Consider the following 18,666-nt stretch of genomic DNA (forward strand, 5'->3'; position numbering starts at 1 on the left):
ACCTTGAATTGCCTATTTTGTCTACATAAACTAATCAAATGAACTAGGTAATTGCCAGATTGTTTTATGTCTCCTGTAAGCAAACTGATTGGCTCAAAAGACAGGGGTTGTGGCTTCGACTCTGCCACTTCCAGATTTATCTTTCTTAGCTATAGTTTCTTTGTCTACTGAATCAAAGAATAATTTTGCCCTACATGCCTTATTGATTTTTTTTAATTTTTAAAGGAAAAAAAAAACTTCTCAATGTACATAAACATTTAGATTTCATCAATGTCCTATATGCTGTTTTATATTTGCTTCTTTTCCTGAATTTTGAATTTTCATCTATCAACAGCATACCTTAAATTTATCCTTGTTGGTGCCTTGGTAGTTTTATATATTGAGTGTAAAATACATATTAAGAGCTTTTACAAAATAAGATAAAAATAGAAACATGAGGGGCGCCTGGGTGGCTCAGTCGGTTGAGCGGCCGACTTCGGCTCAGGTCATGATCTCGCGGTCCGTGAGTTTGAGCCCCGCGTCGGGCTCTGTGCTGCCAGCTCAGAGCCTGGAGCCTGTTTCAGATTCTGTGTCTCCCTCTCTCTGACCCTCCCCCGTTCATGCTCTGTCTCTCTCTGTCTCAAAAATAAATAAACATTAAAAAAAATAAAAAATAAATAAATAAAAATAAATTTGTTTTTATCTTTCTATTGCACTTCCTTTCATCTTAGTTTTGTTAATGTCTATCATACAGAATATTTTACTCTAATTGGACCCATCTTTGTCATTAATATTTTCTTCCACAGTTAAAATAGTCTATTTCATTTCCCTTTAAGGTTTTTATAGGAATATTTAAAATGTTTAACTATATAACTCATCTGGAATTTATTGTGGCCTGTAAGAATCAAAAAGCATATTGAGAAAAGTAAAAGATTTAAAAAATTTTTAACACTAACTTGAGCCTGGCAGCACTAATTTATGACAAGTCACTTAACCTCTTAAGACTCAATGCTGTCTACTAGACTGAAGGCAGGGACCTTGTCTTATTTTTCTTTGTTTTCCCCACAATATCCAGCAAAGTACCTTACATATAGGATAAACCTTATAAGGTCTATATTTAAGTTATACTTTTTGTATATTACTATCAAATTGTTCCAACAGCATTTTTTTTTTAACATTTTATTTATTTTCGAGAGAGAGAAACAAGAGTGTGAGGGGGGAAGGGTCAGAGAGAGAGAGAGAGAGAGACACAGAATCCAAAGCAGGCTCCAGGCTCTGAACTGTCAGCACAGAGCCTGATGCAGGGCTCAAACCTATGAGCTGTGAGATCATGATCTGAGGAGCTGAAGTCGGAAGTTTAACCAACAGAGCCATCCAGGTGCCCCACTCAACAGCATTTATTAAATAATGATTCATTTCCCAAATATTTATTTGGTTTCTTATTATTGATCACATACCAGTGATACTCAAATTTGTTCCAATGGCAAAACTCTTGTAAGTTATGGCACTCTGTAAAACATTGTGAGACATGGAAATATTTAAGTTAAAATAATTAAAATTAAAATTTAATGCTAAATCAGACACCAGCTTATACTAGATTCTAGTATAGTATAGATACCATCAGACAGATTTTTTTTAATTTATGGGAGAAATGCTAAAATTGTGAAAATTATGCCCAATAATTTAATTCCTAAGTTCTAAAAATCAGGAAAAAAATACCCACCCATGGAATAGCAAATTCATCGAGAACAAAATTTGAGAACCACATCTTAAATTAAGTATCCCCAGTTGAGAATATAAATAAAAGTTTCTGATCAAATGTAAACACTATATGAAGTCCAGCTGAACTGGGCTGAACTCCAGCTGAACTCAGAAACTATTTAAGATCAGTCTTTTGAGTTTCCAAGGTTGGAATTCCCATAACGTTAAGAAGTCTAAGGGAGAATAGATGTCAGATCTCTAGTGCATGTTCACACCAGCAACTTTAACTCTATACACTTCTGTTCATTAATCTATAAATCAGAGGAGATGAGACAGGGCACCTTGTGTCCTACCATATTACAGCATATGGACTTCACAAACCAAGCAGGCGGTAGGTATGTTGGAAGTAGCAGAAAGAACCCATATCAATTCTGGATTCCTTCTACTCTGAGGATGATGCCAGCCCAAGATACTGGAGTCCTGCCCTCTACCCAGACTTCCTGAAGATGTGTACAGGGATATCTTTAATGGCTACTAGAACCTTCTGCAAGCAACATAGCACGATGGAGCTTACTTTTACTTAGATCTTAGCTTACAAAAAAAGTTTCTTGTTAAGAAGGACAGTATGCTATAGTTTTAAAAAGAATGCTTCCAGAACGGGAGGTAAGAGTCTAGGGTTAGGTCCTCACTCTCCCATTTCATCTGGGATGAGTCATTCAACGTTCATGGGCCTGTTTTCTTTTCCAAAAAAAAAAATAAAAAATAGGCATTTAGAATAAATAGTTCCTAAATCCTTGTATGGTTCTAACAGTCTTGGCCAATATAGATAGGTTCCAGTTCAAGAACAGTAAAGGTGTGAAACTTCATACTTAGGAAACTGATAATTTGCTATTCATAATGGTTCTTGCTGAGTCATTCTTCACTTAGAAAATTCCCCCAGAGTTTCCCTAAATAGTAAGAACCTCTAGTGAAGTGAAACTATGATTCCAGGTACAATTCTACAACCCTGTTTTATGAATATGATACACACTCGGCCCAGGAAAGTGAGAACTCTTCTCTGGACTGTAACATTCATAAACAGTATTGTGTGGCAGCTCTGGGGTGTGTGTATGTGTGTGTGTGTGTGTGTGTGTGTGTGTGTGTGTGTGTTGGCAAGAAGTTAAAACTGCTAAATCCTGATTCAGATATAGTGCCAAAAGGACAGCAGATTCCACAAAAATCATCTGCTTGGAAGGGAAATAAATCATGACTTCATTGGACACGTGGTTTCTTAAACTCCAGTTCACTCTTGGTCCAGGGTTCTGAAATCGGGGCTAACACGGAGAGGCTGCTCTGTGAAATCATGCAATTATCTTTTCCCCTTCTCCTTTACGCTATCTCCAGAGATTGCATGGATCAATGGTATTGTTCAAAGCATTTCAGTAAATACTAGCTCAAGCCATTTTCCCTCCGAAACGTATCCCACCAAAAGGTTTGCTTCTCATCTACCCAAGAGGGTGTGTGCTCCAGATGTCTTTGAACCCTCACTGCAAGATGTGGTGCAAACTATCCCGGATTGCCTTCATTGTCCTGAGTTATCCCATGAAGATAGGACTCTGTGCTCTACAAAGGCTGGCCACCAACCTCTACTTCACCAGCATGGACAAACCAATTTGCTTTCTGTCACTCTTGACTTCTGATTTAGATAAGAGAGATGAAGGCAAAGTTACAGACAGTGGTCCTTGTTTACACTTAGCAATTCCTATGTGTGTGTATGTGTTTTAGGATGACATTTCTGCCAATATTAGCAGAGCTCTAACATGCCCATTAAAATGAGACACAGTTTCTACTAAGTGCATTTATGTGAAGAGCGATTTTTACCTAATTTTCCCAATACCTCAGATGGTTTACAGTAAAGTTTTGCTGTCTTGTTGCAGTTTCAGAAAATGGTCTTGTACAGAAGCAGCGAACACCTCGCCGAAGATGTCAGCAGCCCAAAATGTTGAGTAGCCCTGAGGACACCATGTACTATAACCAGTTAAATGTGAGTTCAAAGTGGCCATAAAGCTGTTTCACTGGCTTTGTTTCCAGTTAATAATTCTGTTATTAATACCTGTTCCAGCCCCTCCAGCCCCACCCCCACTCTCTTATGCTCTCTTCTTGAACATGTGCTTAGGCTCTTTATCTGTTGCTTTCATGTCAGGATGTCTGCCTTCACGGTGAATAATTGATGTGGTTTATCAAAGACGAGCAAGATGCATGCTTCATCAGGCTCACTTGAGCCCTTTGATCAAAAAAATTATGCTGTGACTTCTGATATTATCAGCATCTGCTTGCATTCAACACAAAATCACTTTGAATTAAAAATTAACGACTTGCTGCTTTGCTTTGACTGTGTGTTCTTGGCCCTCTCCACAGGGAACTCTAGAATATCAAGGGAGCAAAAGGAAGCCAAGAAAACTTGGGTAAATATCTGTCTTCTTAGTTCTAAGCAACTGTAAACAGAAGGGGTCCTTTGTGATATTACAGAAAATGCAAAACTTTCCAGAAGAGCTTCTAAAAATATGCAAATGGGGATATCACCACTATTATTGACACTGGAAACTACTTTTCACAGTAGCAGCTATATAAAACTTGGTCTATTCTGTCCAAAAAGGCTGAAATTGCCACCTAAAGGCAAATGTTATTTCTCATAATTATCCCAGGAAATTGTAGTTTCCTCCTAATTGCAGTCATAGGAGATTGTATAAAACTCTCTCACAGATGAGAGCATTCCACACAGTGCAAACAGGCCACTTCCCACATCACCCTACCCCTGGGCCTTAAAGATACACAGAGGAAAATTTCCCCCTGTGGTTAGACACAGGACATTAAAGAGTTTGTGGCCCATTTGATTGTTAGTATCTTGACCGAGAATACAGTGACATAGCTAACTGGTACTAATTTGAGAACTGGAGGAGGGCAAGAGGGGAACTTTCTCATCTAGGAACCAAACAGGGACAGACAAGTAAATTCAGACAGAAAAGTTGTAATATGATCACAGCCTCCAGACGCCACTAAATTCAGCCCTTTATCAGTCTGTGACCCAGAGGCAAAGGCTTGGTGGATCAGAGTCAGTTCCTGAGTTCTGGGTCACGCTGAGGTACCCTAAGTTGTCCTTCCCTTCCAGGGGTGGGACCCAGCCCCAGCCCTGTTCCCAGTACTCATGCACTGTTAGCTGCCTGGGTGATGACTGCGGCATTTGTTTTCTCTTTTTCCTGAAAACTCTTTTCTTTGTTGCAGCCAAATCAAAGTGCTTGATGGGGAAGATGAGTACTATAAATCTTTGTCACCTGTGGACTCCGTTCCTGAGGAAGACAACCCAGCCTGCCCTTTCTTTTATTCCTCATCCTCAAAAGGAGCATCTTCTGCTCAGCACTGAGCTGTACTTCCTGCCCCCCACCCCCAAATCTGCAGAGGGTAAGAACAATCATGGTAGTTGACTGATTGTCATTTCATAAGAAAGCACTGCAACGGGTCAGCTTCTTTGGACACATGGTGCATGTCTGAGCCTTACTGAACAATTTTCATATTCCCAACCATTTTCTCATACCTCCATTGCCCTCCCCACATCTGCAGTGCAGCCTGAGCGGGGCAATTTTTCATAGCTGTGGGACACTGAGCACATCTTCACTATAGCAGTAACCATCATTCATGGGAGTAACGGAGACCTCAACATCTAGGGGGGTAACAGACAACCTTGCCATTAGCCAATCATGAATACTGACATTTATTTTTCCTGCTGTGTCCATCCATGCAAAATCTGCCCCTGTGAAAATCCAGGACTCTGTTTCTACCTCACCTCTCCCTGGCATCCACCTCCTTCCTGAGAGACCCTCCAGGCATCTGTCCAGAGTCAGGGTTCCACTGCTGAGTGCTCCCATCCTAAAGGAGTGCACTCAAGGTCTCCTAGGTCAGGATAATTTTTTGTGTTTAGGGGGCAAGCCTAAGTCTTTCTGTAAGGCAGATGGACACCTCTCTTGCTAATTATTATGCTGATAAAGCTTTTGCTTCTTTACTCCCATCACCTTAGCAGTAAATAGAAAGGAGTTAGAGGGACAGAAAATTTGGACCTGCCATAGTCCAAGTCCTGTGGTTTAGTAACTTCCCAGTCTCTGGTTGGCCACCTCCACTAGGCTGTGAGTGATTATAGAGGAAGGATCTTGTCTTGTCTATCTTTGTGGGCACAGAGCCTAGGGTAGTGCCTGGCACAGAGTGGACATCCAGTAATGCACTTAAATGAATGGAGGGACTTCACTTAGTTATACTAACGTATCTGATAAGAAAATTTCAATTCTGTTGTTACACATGATTAATCACTTTTCTTATACCATAAACTCTGATTTTTTTCACTCCAGTTTGGGCTAGTCCTATTATAATAATGTTATACCATATATTATAATACTCAATATGATTCAATACAGCAAACAGCTTTGGAGCAACTCCTCTATGCAAAACAATGTGTAAGATTGCTGTGTGAGGTAAAACAAACAAACAAACAAACAAACAAACAAAAAAAAACCCTACAAGACCTTTTCTCTAGAACAGATGTTCTCAACATTTTTTTTTTACTTTAAAATACTTGGCAGATAGTACAATGAGAGTTCCCAGATTTTTAGAAAAATTAACTGGAGGAAATAGAGAAAAATCGTTTTCAGAGTGATAAAGGGGAGAATTTTAATACCCACATTTTACAGAGATAAAATAATTAAAGGAGGCATTTAAAGATCTCAGAAATTTTTTTTACGAGGAAAAAATATAGGAAAAGTTGAATAGTTAAACTTTACTTTTTAAAAAAAAAAAATGAGCCTTGATTTTTTTTCTCAGATGTTCACCCCAAAGAAATGTTTATAAGGTATGCAGACAGAGCAGAAGAAACACAAGTGAACTTTGTTGTTTAAAAAATATCTAGAATATGGGGCTCCTGGGTGGCTGAGTCAGTTAAGCATCTGACTGTGGCTCAGGACATGATCTCGTGGTTTGTGAGTTCAAGCCCCACATTGGGCTCTGTGCTGACAGCTCAGAGCCTGGAGCCTGCTTCAGATTGTGTGTCTCCCTCTCTCTCTCTCTCTCTCTCTGCCCCTCCACCACTTGCACGCTCGTGCTCTCTCTCAAAAATGAATAAACGTTAGGGGCGCCTGGGTGGCTCAGTCAGTTAAGCGTCCGCCTTCAGCTCAGGTCATGATCTCACGGTCCGTGAGTTCAAGCCCTGCGTCGGGCTCTGCGCTGACAGCTCAGAGCCTGGAGCCTGCTTCGGATTCTGTGTCTCCCTCTCTCTCTGACCCTCCCCTGTTCATGCTCTGTCTCTCTGTCTCAAAAATAAATAAACATTAAAAAAAATTTAATAAGAAATAAAAAAAATGAATAAACGTTAAAAAAATTTTAAATATCTAGAATATTTATTCTAATATAAATATTTTTGTTTTGAAGTATAGTATAGGTACACAATATAGTGATTCAACACTTCTATGTATCATGCAGTGCTTACCACTATAAACATAGTTACCATCTGTCACTATACAACCTTGTTATTGACTGAATTTACTGTACTTAAGTTTTCATCTCTGGTGATTTGTTTTTTTGGGGTTTTTTTTTTTTTTTTTTAATTTTTTTTTTCAACGTTTATTTATTTTTGGGACAGAGAGAGACAGAGCATGAACGGGGGAGGAGCAGACAGAGAGGGAGACACAGAATCGGAAACAGGCTCCAGGCTCCGGGCCATCAGCCCAGAGCCTGATGCGGGGCTCGAACTCACGGACCGCGAGATCGTGACCTGGCTGAAGTCGGACGCTTAACCGACTGTGCCACCCAGGCGCCCCGTGATTTGTTATTTAAAACTGGAAGTCTGTTATCTCTCAATCCCCTTCAACTATTTCTCCCACCTCCCCACCCCACTCCCCTTTGGCAGCTACCAGTTTTTTTTCCTATATCAATGAGTCTGTTTCTGGGTTTTGTTTGTATGTTTATTTGTTCATTTGCATCTGTTTTGTTTCTTAGATTCCCCATGTAAGTGAAATCACACAGTATCTCTTTCTCTGACTTACTTCACATAGCATAATAACCCTCCAGGTCTATCCGTGTTGTCACAAATAACAATATCTCATCCCTTGTTATTACTGAGTAATAGTCCATTGCATATATATACTACTTCTTTATCCATCTATCAACGACCGCTTAGGTTGCTTTCATATCTTAGCGATTGTAAATAATGCTGCAATAAACATAGGGGTGCCTAGATCTTTTGAATTAGTGTTTTCATTTTCTTTGGGTAAATACCCAGTAGTGGAATTACTGGATCATACAGTATTTTCTATTTTTAATTTTAAGGAACCTCCATACTTTTTCCCACAGCGTTTGCACCAGTTTATATTCCCAGCAACAGCACACGAGGATCCCCTTTGCTCCTCATCCTTGCCAACACTTGCTGTTTCTTTTTTTTTTTTTTTAATATTTATTTATTTTGAGAGAGAGAATGAGCTTGTGCCTGTGAACAGGGGAGGGGTAGAGAGAGAGGGAGAGAGAGAGAGGGAGAGAGAGAGAATCCCAAGCAGGATCCATGCTGTCAGCACAGCCTGACTCTGGGCTCGATCTCCCTAAACATGAGATCATGACCTGAGCCGAAATGAAAAGTTGGACACTCAACCAACTGAGCCACCCAGGCACCAACACTTGCTATTTCTTGTCACATCATTCTGACTGGTATGAGGTCATATATCCTGTTTTGGAAATTTTACTTTTATCATTGACTTATCTACTTTTGATTTGATACTTTAGCTATTTTTCGAACTGTTGAGTAGAAATATTTCTAACTTCCTATTTCTCTGTGTACAATGTAATTGTATACCTGCCTTGTTTCTAATTAAATATTTCTAAAAATAAGTTTAAAGGAAACAGAAATAATTATAAAATGATGATTTTGAAGCTCTACACTAATTAGTCATTGCCAAGCTATAACTCCTAACATTACTTTAGAAATAGGGTTCACAGGGCTCCTGGGTGACTCAGTCAGTTAAGCATCCAGCTCTTGATTCTCTTGGGATTCTCTCTCTCCCTCTCTCTCTCTGCCCCTCCCCTGCTCTCTCTCTCAAAATAAATAAACAAAACAAACAAACAAACAAACAAGAAAACCAACTACACCATCTACAGATTGTTGATGTTATTCTTGGACTAGTCATAATGCCACAAACCCAAGAAGCAATTCTTAAATCAAGTATATGAGAAGGATTCAACCTGGAATCTCATAAAAGTCTTATGAGATTTTTCAAGGTAATATGCACATGACAAAACAAAACAAAAATCACATAGTCCAGAGGGTTGATAATGGAAAACATTATCTCCCTGTCCCTACCTTAGTCCCTCCCCGCAGAGTCAACCATTTTTTACTATTTCTAATTCTTCTAATGGTTTCCATCGTATCTATGGATAATTTACTTCTATCTTCTTTGGTTTATCATTATTGATAACATTTACTCTCTCCTTCTATGAAAGATGTGCACTTATTTCAGTTTTATCTCCCTTCTCTCTTACTTCTTCCAGTGATTATAATTGTATATTTAAATTTTTGTTGATTACCTTTTAAACTTTATACAATTAAACATCTATTTTTATGTGTCATTGACTTTTGATAGTATCTCTGCGAGGATACCTGATGTGAAGAAAACCAACAGGCTGAAGGATATTGTCAAGACAAACAAAATAACTGACCCTGGACAAAATAGAAATCATTCTGGGAATAGAACAGTTTCACTTAACTGCACCTTTGGTGTTCATGCTCTGAGCTGCTGTTTTTACATTTTGGTTCATCTGAAGATATGCCTCCGTCCACTTCCTTTAACTTTCTTTATGTTTAAATGTCATACAAATACAGAAAAGGGCACAAATCAGAAGACTCAATTCAGTCAGTTATCAGAAAGTGAGCATCTGTATAAACATCTGTGCATGCAGTGGACCATTGTCAGCACACTAGAAGTGTCCCTCTTGTCCCTTCCCAATCACCATGTTCCCAAAGACAAGCACTCTCATGATTCTGCTGGTAAATACCTCCTTGATTTTCTTGATAATTTTACCACTCATGTGCATTCCTAAACACTACAGTTAAATTTTGCCTCTTATAGTTAGGTTTTGGGAACTTATGTAGGTGGAATCATGTAGTAGGTAATCTTTTGGGTCTTGTTTGTTTTCTTTAGTGTTATATTTGTGAGACTTATCTATGTTGTGTAATAGAAATGTAGTTCATTCCTTTTCATGACTATGTAGCATTCCAGTTTGTGAATATGGCATAACTGACTTAGCCATTCTGCTTTTGATAGACAAATATGAATTCTTTCCAATTTGGGGCTATTTTGGACATTGCCACTGTGAACATTGTTCCAGGTCTCTTAGTGTATATTTGCATGCAATATGTTCTAAAGTACACATAACTGCATAATAGAGTTCTAAAGTACACATAACTGCACTTCAGTAGGTAATACCAAACTGTTTTCCTAAGTGATGTTACCAATTTACAGTCATACCTATGACATAAGAGAACTTCCAGTTCTTGCTATTATCAGCCTTCTTTATATAGGCACTCTAATGGGTATCTATTAGAATCTCACTTTGATTTATACCTTACATATCTCTAATTGATAATGATAACTGAGCACACTTTTATGTGTTTAGTGCCCATTTTAAATACCTTCTCTTGTGATACACCCATGTTTAATTGGGTTAACTATATTTTTTCTTTTTATTTGGAGAAATGTATTACATATAGTTAATTATATGTGTCGCAAGTATTTTCTCCACTAGATGCCTTGTCTTTGCATTCCCTTAAAATATCTTTTGATGAAAAATGTCTGTAATTTTAACATAGTACAACTTATCAATCTTTTCCTTGATTAGTACTTTTTAAAAGCATACTAAGAAATCTTGTCAGGCCCCAAAGTCATAGATATTTACCTTTAGGATCTTCTGGAGGCATTATTTCTTGCTTTTCATGTTTAGATCTTCTACCCAGCCAGAAGTGATTTTGTGTGAATGGTGTGCAGTAAGGGCCAATTTTCATACTTTCTCATAATGGAGATTCAACTGTTGTAGCCCCATTTAATGAAAAGGCCATCTTTTGCCTACTGCTCTAAAATACTACCATTTACATAAATCAGGTAATAATGGATCTATTTCCAGATTCTCTGTTCTGTTGGTCGGATATCCTTGTCTTAAATACTGTACCTTTATAATAGGCCTTGGCATATGACAAAGCAAGTCTTCCAACATGGTTTTTCTTCTCCAAGAGACCCTTGAGTAGTCTGGGGTCTTTGCATATTATAGATTCAAATAGTCAACTTATGGAGGGAAAAAACTGTTTATATTTCTTTGTAATCATCTTGAGTCTATAAGTCAATTTGGAAGGAATGGTCATGCCTATAATATTGAGTTTTCCAAACTATAAGCACGATATATCTTTCTGTTTAGTTATTCCTTCTCTTCTCTCAATAATGATTTATGATTTTATGTGAGAAATCTTACACATAGTTTATTAGTTTTATCCCTATATGCCATGTATAATTTGATATTATTTAACACTTTTTAATTTTTATGTATTAACTATTTGTTGCCTGTTCTAGACTAAATTTTTATGTCCCCCTCCCAAATTCATGTTTAAATCTAATTCCCAACATGACAGTATTTGGTGGTGGGACCTTGGGGAGTGACTAAGTCATGTGAGTAGAGTCCTTATGAATGGGATCAGTGCCCTTTTAAAGAGACCCCAGAGACCTTGCTTTGCCTTTTCTACCACATGAGGACACAGTGAAAAGATATCTGTCTGTTAACCAGCAAGTAGCTCCTCACCAGACACCAAATCTACTGGCACCTTGATATTGGACTTCCCATACCTCCAGAATTATGAGAGAGAAATTTATGTTGTTTAAGTCGCATCTGTGGAATTCTGTTATAGCAGCCTGAACAGACTAAAATATTGCCATTATATTAAAATGCAGTTGATATTTTGTATTTGAGATGCATCAACTTTGCTATGTCATTAATTCCAATAATCTATCTGTAGATATTTTTGGATTTTCTGCATACACAATTATATCCTCTGTGAACTACTATAGACATGTTCTTCCTTTTTCATACTTCATACTTGTTTTTATACTTTGTTTTTTTCTTGACTTACTGTCTGTTTTATAATGCTTTTGCTGCATTATAAACCACCCGAAATTAAGCACATATTTCTTACAAGTCTGTGAGTTGGCTGAGTATTTATGCTGGTTTGAACTAGTCTTGCCAGTACTCATTTGTGCATCTGCACTTAGCTGCAGGTCAGCTAACCACTTTTGTTCATGTTGAGTGGGTTTCTCACATATCTAGGGCCACAGCAAGGACAGCTAGGCCAACTTAGTTCTACTCAACATGGGCTCATCCTCTAATTTGTTATTATCCCCAGTGGCAGTGTCAAAGTCTCTAAAAAAGATGGCTGGGGGGGGGGGGGGGAGCGCGTTCTTGAGGCCCAGAACTGGCACATTGTCAATTTCACCATATTCTTTTAACCAAAACAAAATGCAGGACCAACCCACATTCAAGAGGGGCTTCAGAGTCCCATTACATTGCAAAGGATTACATACAAGGAACAGTAAAGAATTCGTGTCATTTTTGTTTTAATCGAAATGCCACACTGACCTGGCTGGGATTTCTAGTACAAGGTTGTTTAGAATGGCTAATAGTAGGCACTCTTGTCTTTTTTTATAGTCTCAAAGAGGAAAGCTTTCAGTGTTTGATCATTAATTATAATATTTGCTGTTCCTTTCTGTTCTCTAGAGGGGTTTTTCCCTTATAAGTGGATGTTTGATTTTATCACATGCTTATGTTTTATACATGTAAATAATTCTATGATTTCACTCCTTTATTTTGTCAGTGTAGTGAGTTATGCTGGTTTTCTAACATGAAACCAGCCTTGCATCCTTTCAGTACATACAACTCTATCATGTTGTATTATCCTTTTACATTTTGCTGCATTTGATTTATTAATTTTTTAAAAATTTATATCTGTGCCCATAATGAAATTAACATATACATTCTTAATTCTCATAATATCCCTACTTGCTTTTTTACAGAAGAGTTTGTGTAAGAATGACATTAGTTCTTTCTTAAAATAGTTTTAATTCACTACAGGAGCTATTTGTGTCTGCAGTTTTTATGAGGGAAAGTTTTAATTACGGATTAAATTTCTTTAATAATTTATGACTACTTATGTCTTCTGTTTCTTCCTGTGTCAGTTTTGTTAGGTTTTAGTTTTCTAGAAGTTTGTCTCTTTTTTCTGCATTTTCAAGTTTGGTTAGAATTGCTCAATATATCTCTCAAGATATTTTTAGTATTGTAGAATCTGTCATAAGATCTCCTTTTTGATTTGCAGTAGTGATAATTTGTGTTTTCTTTTTTCTTGACTATTCTTGCTAGGTCTGTCAATTAGTGTTTTAAAGGAAACAACCTTTGATTTTGTTCATTTTTTTCATTATCTATTTGTTTCCCACTTTACTAACTTTTGCTCTTAGGTATATTATGTTTTTTCTTTGATAAAATTGGCTGTTATTTTTTCTAATCTCTTGGGATTTTAAGCATTGTTTTCTAATATATTTATTTAAGCTATAATTTTCCCTCTAAGTATGGAATTAGTAGCAAATGAAAGTGTTTTTACTATTATGCAGTTATGATTTCTTTTTTGCTCATGAGATTTTCAGAAGTTTATTAATTTCTCAACATACAAAGATTATCTCCTATATTTTTGTTGTTGAGTTCTACCTTAATTTTTCTTATGGCCAGAGAACAAATTCAGTATCATTTCAATGACTTTGATATTTATTGATACTTTATGACTCAGCATATGATTTCCATAATAAAAACTTTATTAATAAATATTCCATATTTACTTAGAAATAAGGTGTATTCTGCAGTCTTCTATATATGCACAATAGGTCCAGTTTGTTAATAGTCCTCTCTTCCATGCTTACTGAACTTTTTTACTGCTGTTTCTATCAGGTAAGAAAACTATGTTAAAAATCTCCCACTATGATTGTGTACTTATCCATTTCTCCTTTTAGTTTTGGCAATTGTTTTCTCTATGTATATTAAGCCTATATCATTAGGTACATATACACACTTTTACCATTTTTTGGCTACCCAAGAAATTACAATATGCCTTCCTTGACTTAACCAAAATCTAATATTACTTAATACTCTTACCCTATTCTTGAACAATTCAAGAATTCAAGGACCTTAAAACACTAACAGTATTTCTATCTATATTATATATTCCTCCTTGATTATATTGCTTCTATTGTGGTATATTTCTAACTAGGCCAACATGGGGACTTGAACTCATGACTCCAAGATCAAGAGTCACATGCTCTACCAAATAAGCCAACCAGGTGCCCTATTGTGGTATATTTTAATTTCATATATATTTTAAATCCCACAAGACATTATTATTGTTCTCATAGCTCTTCGTTTCTTCCCACATCTCAGACCTTTATTCTGAGATCCATTTCCTTCTGCCTAAAGGGCACTTAGTATGTCCTTACTATGAGTTTGCTACTATAAGTTTTTGTTTAACTAAAAATGTCTATATTGCATCTTAATTTTTGAAGGATATTTTTGATGAGTGCAGAATTCTATATTGGCAGTTATTTTTTCTTAGAACTCTAAAGATAGCACTTCATTATCTTCTGGTTCTCATTGTATCTGTTGAAAAGACAACTGTAATTCAAATTGTTCTTCCTATGAAGGTAATTTGTCTTCTTCCCTTATTGCTTTTAAGGGTTTCTCTTTATTTGGTTTCTAGCAGTTTTAACTTATGTGGTTCTTATTTATGTTTTCTTATTCTCTTGGTTATTATTTATTGCGTATTGGAAATTATACTTGTGACATTGCTTGTAAAGATAATTTGAGACCCAGAATAATATTCCCTTCTTCCATAAAACAGTAGCATTTGCTGTGGGCACAGATAAATTAGGACCACTTTAATCCAACTGTAGAGCCTATGATGGTTGGAAACTGACCTGAAATCCTTGTTAGAACAGTAGACATCTGGTTTATTATCTCCTAAAGTGGAGCTCTTTACCATCCCAAGTCAGGGTTTGTGTGTGGGGTAGTGGGGGGGGGGGCGGGGAAGATAGGTGTTTAAGACTCCAACTTTCATCCCCTTCGTTGCTCTTCATTGTTTAGCCTTGCAGCCTCTTAGTTGCCTTTTCTGAAATTGGCAAATTCCTTCCAGAAGAAAAGTTGCCCCCAGTGCCAAGTTCTTCTCTCAGAATTTCTGTTTTCTTCTAGACCTTGGTTCATTATTTTTTCATTCTCTTGCTAGCTTTCCAGTGCCTTCAATTAGGTATTTTTAAATCTTGTCCTAATTTACTATTTGGCTCAAGGAGAGGACAGTTTGAACTACCTAGGCCTTTATTACTGGAAGCAAGGTGACTTCTATCCATTTTTCATCTTCCAGAAATATATTAAAATCTTTCTTCCTTTGATGATTCACTCTTCTATTCTTATCATTATCTTGAGTTTATTATTCTTAGTTCTAATTTACTGCTGTTTAAATAAGATTTCAAGAGGGGCTCCTGGGTGGCTCAGTTGGTTGAACATATGACTCTTTGTTTCAGCTCAGATCATGATCTTGCAGTTTGTGGGATTGAGCCCCATGTCAGGCTCTGTGCTGACAGTGCAGGGCCTGCTTGGGATTCTCTCTAAATTAATTAATTAATTAACTAATTAATTAACAAACTTTAAAAATAAATAAGTAAATGAGATCTCAGGAAACAGGAGATACAAATGTGTGCGTGCTGTATCTGCCATGCTGTAACCTATCCTGCTTAAAATCATTAAGTAAATAATTTACAAATATTAATATTTGAATTATTTTTCTTATAACAACTTTACTGAGATGTAATTCACATACAATACAATTCACCGTTTCCAAGTATACAACTCTGTATATTTGAACTATGATTAATAATAAATTATTTGTTTCACACAATTAATCTCCAGATATTACTGTCTTAAGACATTGTTGAGCTAATGTAGGAATTTACAATAGAGGAAGAGAGCTGTGACATATACATAGATATTTATAGTAGGAAATGGCAGAGCAAGTAAGAGCAGAGAGGGAGCATAGAGAAATGAAGGAATGATTCATGAAGAAATCAGCATTTAACCTGAATCTTGAATGGTGGCTTGAGCAGAGATGGACAGAGGTAGAATGAGCTGCCATCCCATAAAAGAAAACACAAGGGCAGCTTATAGTCTTGGTGTGAATTAGAAGAAAAAAAAAAAGTCCCTCCCACCCCCATTCTAAGCACCCTTGTACACCTACAACAACCAAGTGTAATGAAAGAGCCCAGTCAGACTGAAGCACCCGGAAAAATTCAGGTCCTGTTCTTGTTTGACTGAAGCATAGTAAGTAAATAAAAGGTACCATTGGAGAAGTTGATTGTGGAGGACTTTGAATACTGTGCTAAGGAGTTTGTACTCTATTTACTGGGCAACCAGAAACCACTGGGGATTGTGTTCAGAGGAATGCCATGAACAGAGCTGGAATTTGCAAAGAGCTTGTTGGCAGTAGTGCAAAGGGAGAAGTGAGAGGCAAGGAAATCAGTCGGAAGGTTTATGTGGCAGTTCAGCAAAAGGTATTAAAGACCTAAGCTAGAATGATGGAAGGAGAATAAAAGTGGTGTGAAATTAATCCATCCGGTAAAAATGTCCTTTGCAGATTGGGTAGTAAGGGCTGGGGAAGCAATGGGTGGAGGAAGGATAAATTAAAGATGATCCCATGCAGAAGAAATGAGTTGAAATCTGGAATTTATCTGCAGTTTATCAGCTGGGTGACTGAGACAGTCACTTTAGTTTCCTGTGGCAGCTGGCTAATTTCCCAGAAATTCAGTGGTTAAAGGAAGGAAAGAGGAGGAAATATAATTCAAGGGGGTTGCAGGATTGGCCAGATTTGTAGGCTGGAAACAGGCTGAAGAGAAGGATTAGGATTAAGGTTTACACTGTGGATGGGAGAAAGTGATTTTTTTATGTTAATGAAGTCAATGAGATTCAAAGTTATATAAAAAATCAGTATAGTAACTAGACCTCAGACACTTGTTAATCATTAAAACAGGGTTTTTTTTATTATTTATTTTTTTGAGGGATAGAGAGAGAGCACAAGCAGGGGAGGGGCAGAGAGAGGGGGGAGACACAAAATCCAAAGTAGGCTCCAGGCTCTGAGCTGTCAGCACAGAGCCTGACACAGAGAAACATGAGATCATGACCTGAACCAAAGTCAGACACTTAACCGACTAAGCCACCCAGATACCCCTAAAACAGTTTTTAAAAGGTGTTTTGCTCAAATCTGTGTTTATTGGTTTTCCACACTGCCAGTGTTGATTTGTGAGATTTCATAAGGTATAAGGTATTTATTGCCAGTTCCTTGATCACAGTTAAAATAACCTTCAAGAGAATGGGATTGTTATGTCATATATACTATTTTACAGATATTTCAAAGTTCAGAGACTATCTCTAAAATAAATTTTTGGAGATTCCTTTTTCTAAAGTTACCTATGGTATTTCTTTTCTATGTAGCTATTATTGAATTACATTAGTCTTCATCCTAAGTCAAATTTGTATGAAGTAGAAATTTTGGAAAGATGTTGAGATATCTCCTCTCAAATATTTTATTTGTATCCATGACTCACTCACAATACCGCATCCAGTCACAGCGAGTGGTTTGAATCATGGGCTGGTTATTGATCGGGTTACTTGGTTAAATGACTAACCTGGTCATCAGTTCAGACTATGTCTATGTGTAAACACCAGTTTGGTAGTTTAACGGAAGTACCCAAACAGATCATGTTTTCAGTATACTCAAGATACAAGGAAGAGAAGGAGTTTGTGCGTTGACACATGACATATGTGAACCAGTGACAACCTCTGAATAAAATGAGGAGTTGGGGAGGGTCTATGCTTATTTAGTTAGTTGGGTACCCACTTACATGACCTCTGGTATTTAATGTTCTCCAAACCAACCCCTTGGTCAGTGACAGCAAAGAATGCTAGCCTTTGAGTCACACAGAATGTTTTCTTCATTCACACTCACTTGTGGTTTTACTGGGCCATGTATCATTCAAAACAAAAGGAGAGGGGAAAAAAAATCAAGCAAACAACGAAAGTCTTATTGCCACTCACGTTACGATGTTAAAATCAAAGAAAATATTTCTGCCAGTTAACCATCCCCTTGATAACTTTGGATGGTTGGCTGTTACTTGCCAGATCGATCTGGGGACGTAAAAATGACGTGTCACTGCTCTGTACACCTGAAGGTTCTATTTTAGAACAATAAGAAGACTTAGAAAATACCAGGCCAACCCCACTGTTTTTACAGATGATGGAGCAGACAACCAGTGACTTATCCAGGGGTCACACTGTGAGTGAATAACAGAGTAAAAACAGAGTAAAATCTAGGTTAATTTATTCTACATTCTGGATTCTCTATACCGGACTATCAGGCTTCCCATAATGTCCTATGATCTAGGACCAGCTTCACTTATACACAGGTTAAGTGGTTCTAAGCAGACAACTTGCTTAGAAAGAAGCGTTCTTCTTTCCAAAAATATTTCCCTAATTCTCCCCGACATGTAAGATGTTGCTACCAGGCCTAGTGCCTTCCAAGAACTCTACGGATGTTTACAGAGATAATCTGAAAGCCATTATTGAAATAAAAATATTTAATACATTTATTTGATGCAACTTCACTAGCATTCTCCCATGTGGTCTTCACACCAGCTATGCTAAGTAGGTAAAAAGCATAAATGGGAAGTTCAGAAAGGTCACGTTATCTGGCCGCTGTCAGAGAGCTAGTAGGGAGGAGCAGTATGCAAATCGAGCTGTGGCGGAGTCCAGCAGGCTCTTTCCAGGAGTCAAACAGTCCTTTAAGGAATGCTGATGGTTAACTGA

General features: G+C 37.3%; 1 protein-coding gene across 1 annotated transcript in view; it reads left to right on the forward strand.

The window, feature by feature from the left end:
• Window positions 1–9,506, forward strand: part of MYO3B (myosin IIIB) — a 434,070-nt gene extending 424,564 nt beyond the window's left edge. The window contains exons 33-36 of the mRNA XM_040475346.1: window positions 3,597–3,703; window positions 4,078–4,124; window positions 4,942–5,118; window positions 9,327–9,506. Of these exons, the coding sequence (XP_040331280.1) occupies window positions 3,597–3,703; window positions 4,078–4,124; window positions 4,942–5,080 (293 nt within the window). The 3' untranslated portion in view covers window positions 5,081–5,118; window positions 9,327–9,506. The remainder of the gene's footprint in view (window positions 1–3,596; window positions 3,704–4,077; window positions 4,125–4,941; window positions 5,119–9,326) is intronic.
• The last annotated feature ends 9,160 nt before the right edge of the window (window positions 9,507–18,666 follow it).

This window comes from Herpailurus yagouaroundi, unplaced genomic scaffold (assembly GCF_014898765.1).
Source record: "Herpailurus yagouaroundi ecotype Mexico unplaced genomic scaffold, PumYag 140, whole genome shotgun sequence".
NCBI lineage: Eukaryota > Metazoa > Chordata > Mammalia > Carnivora > Felidae > Herpailurus > Herpailurus yagouaroundi.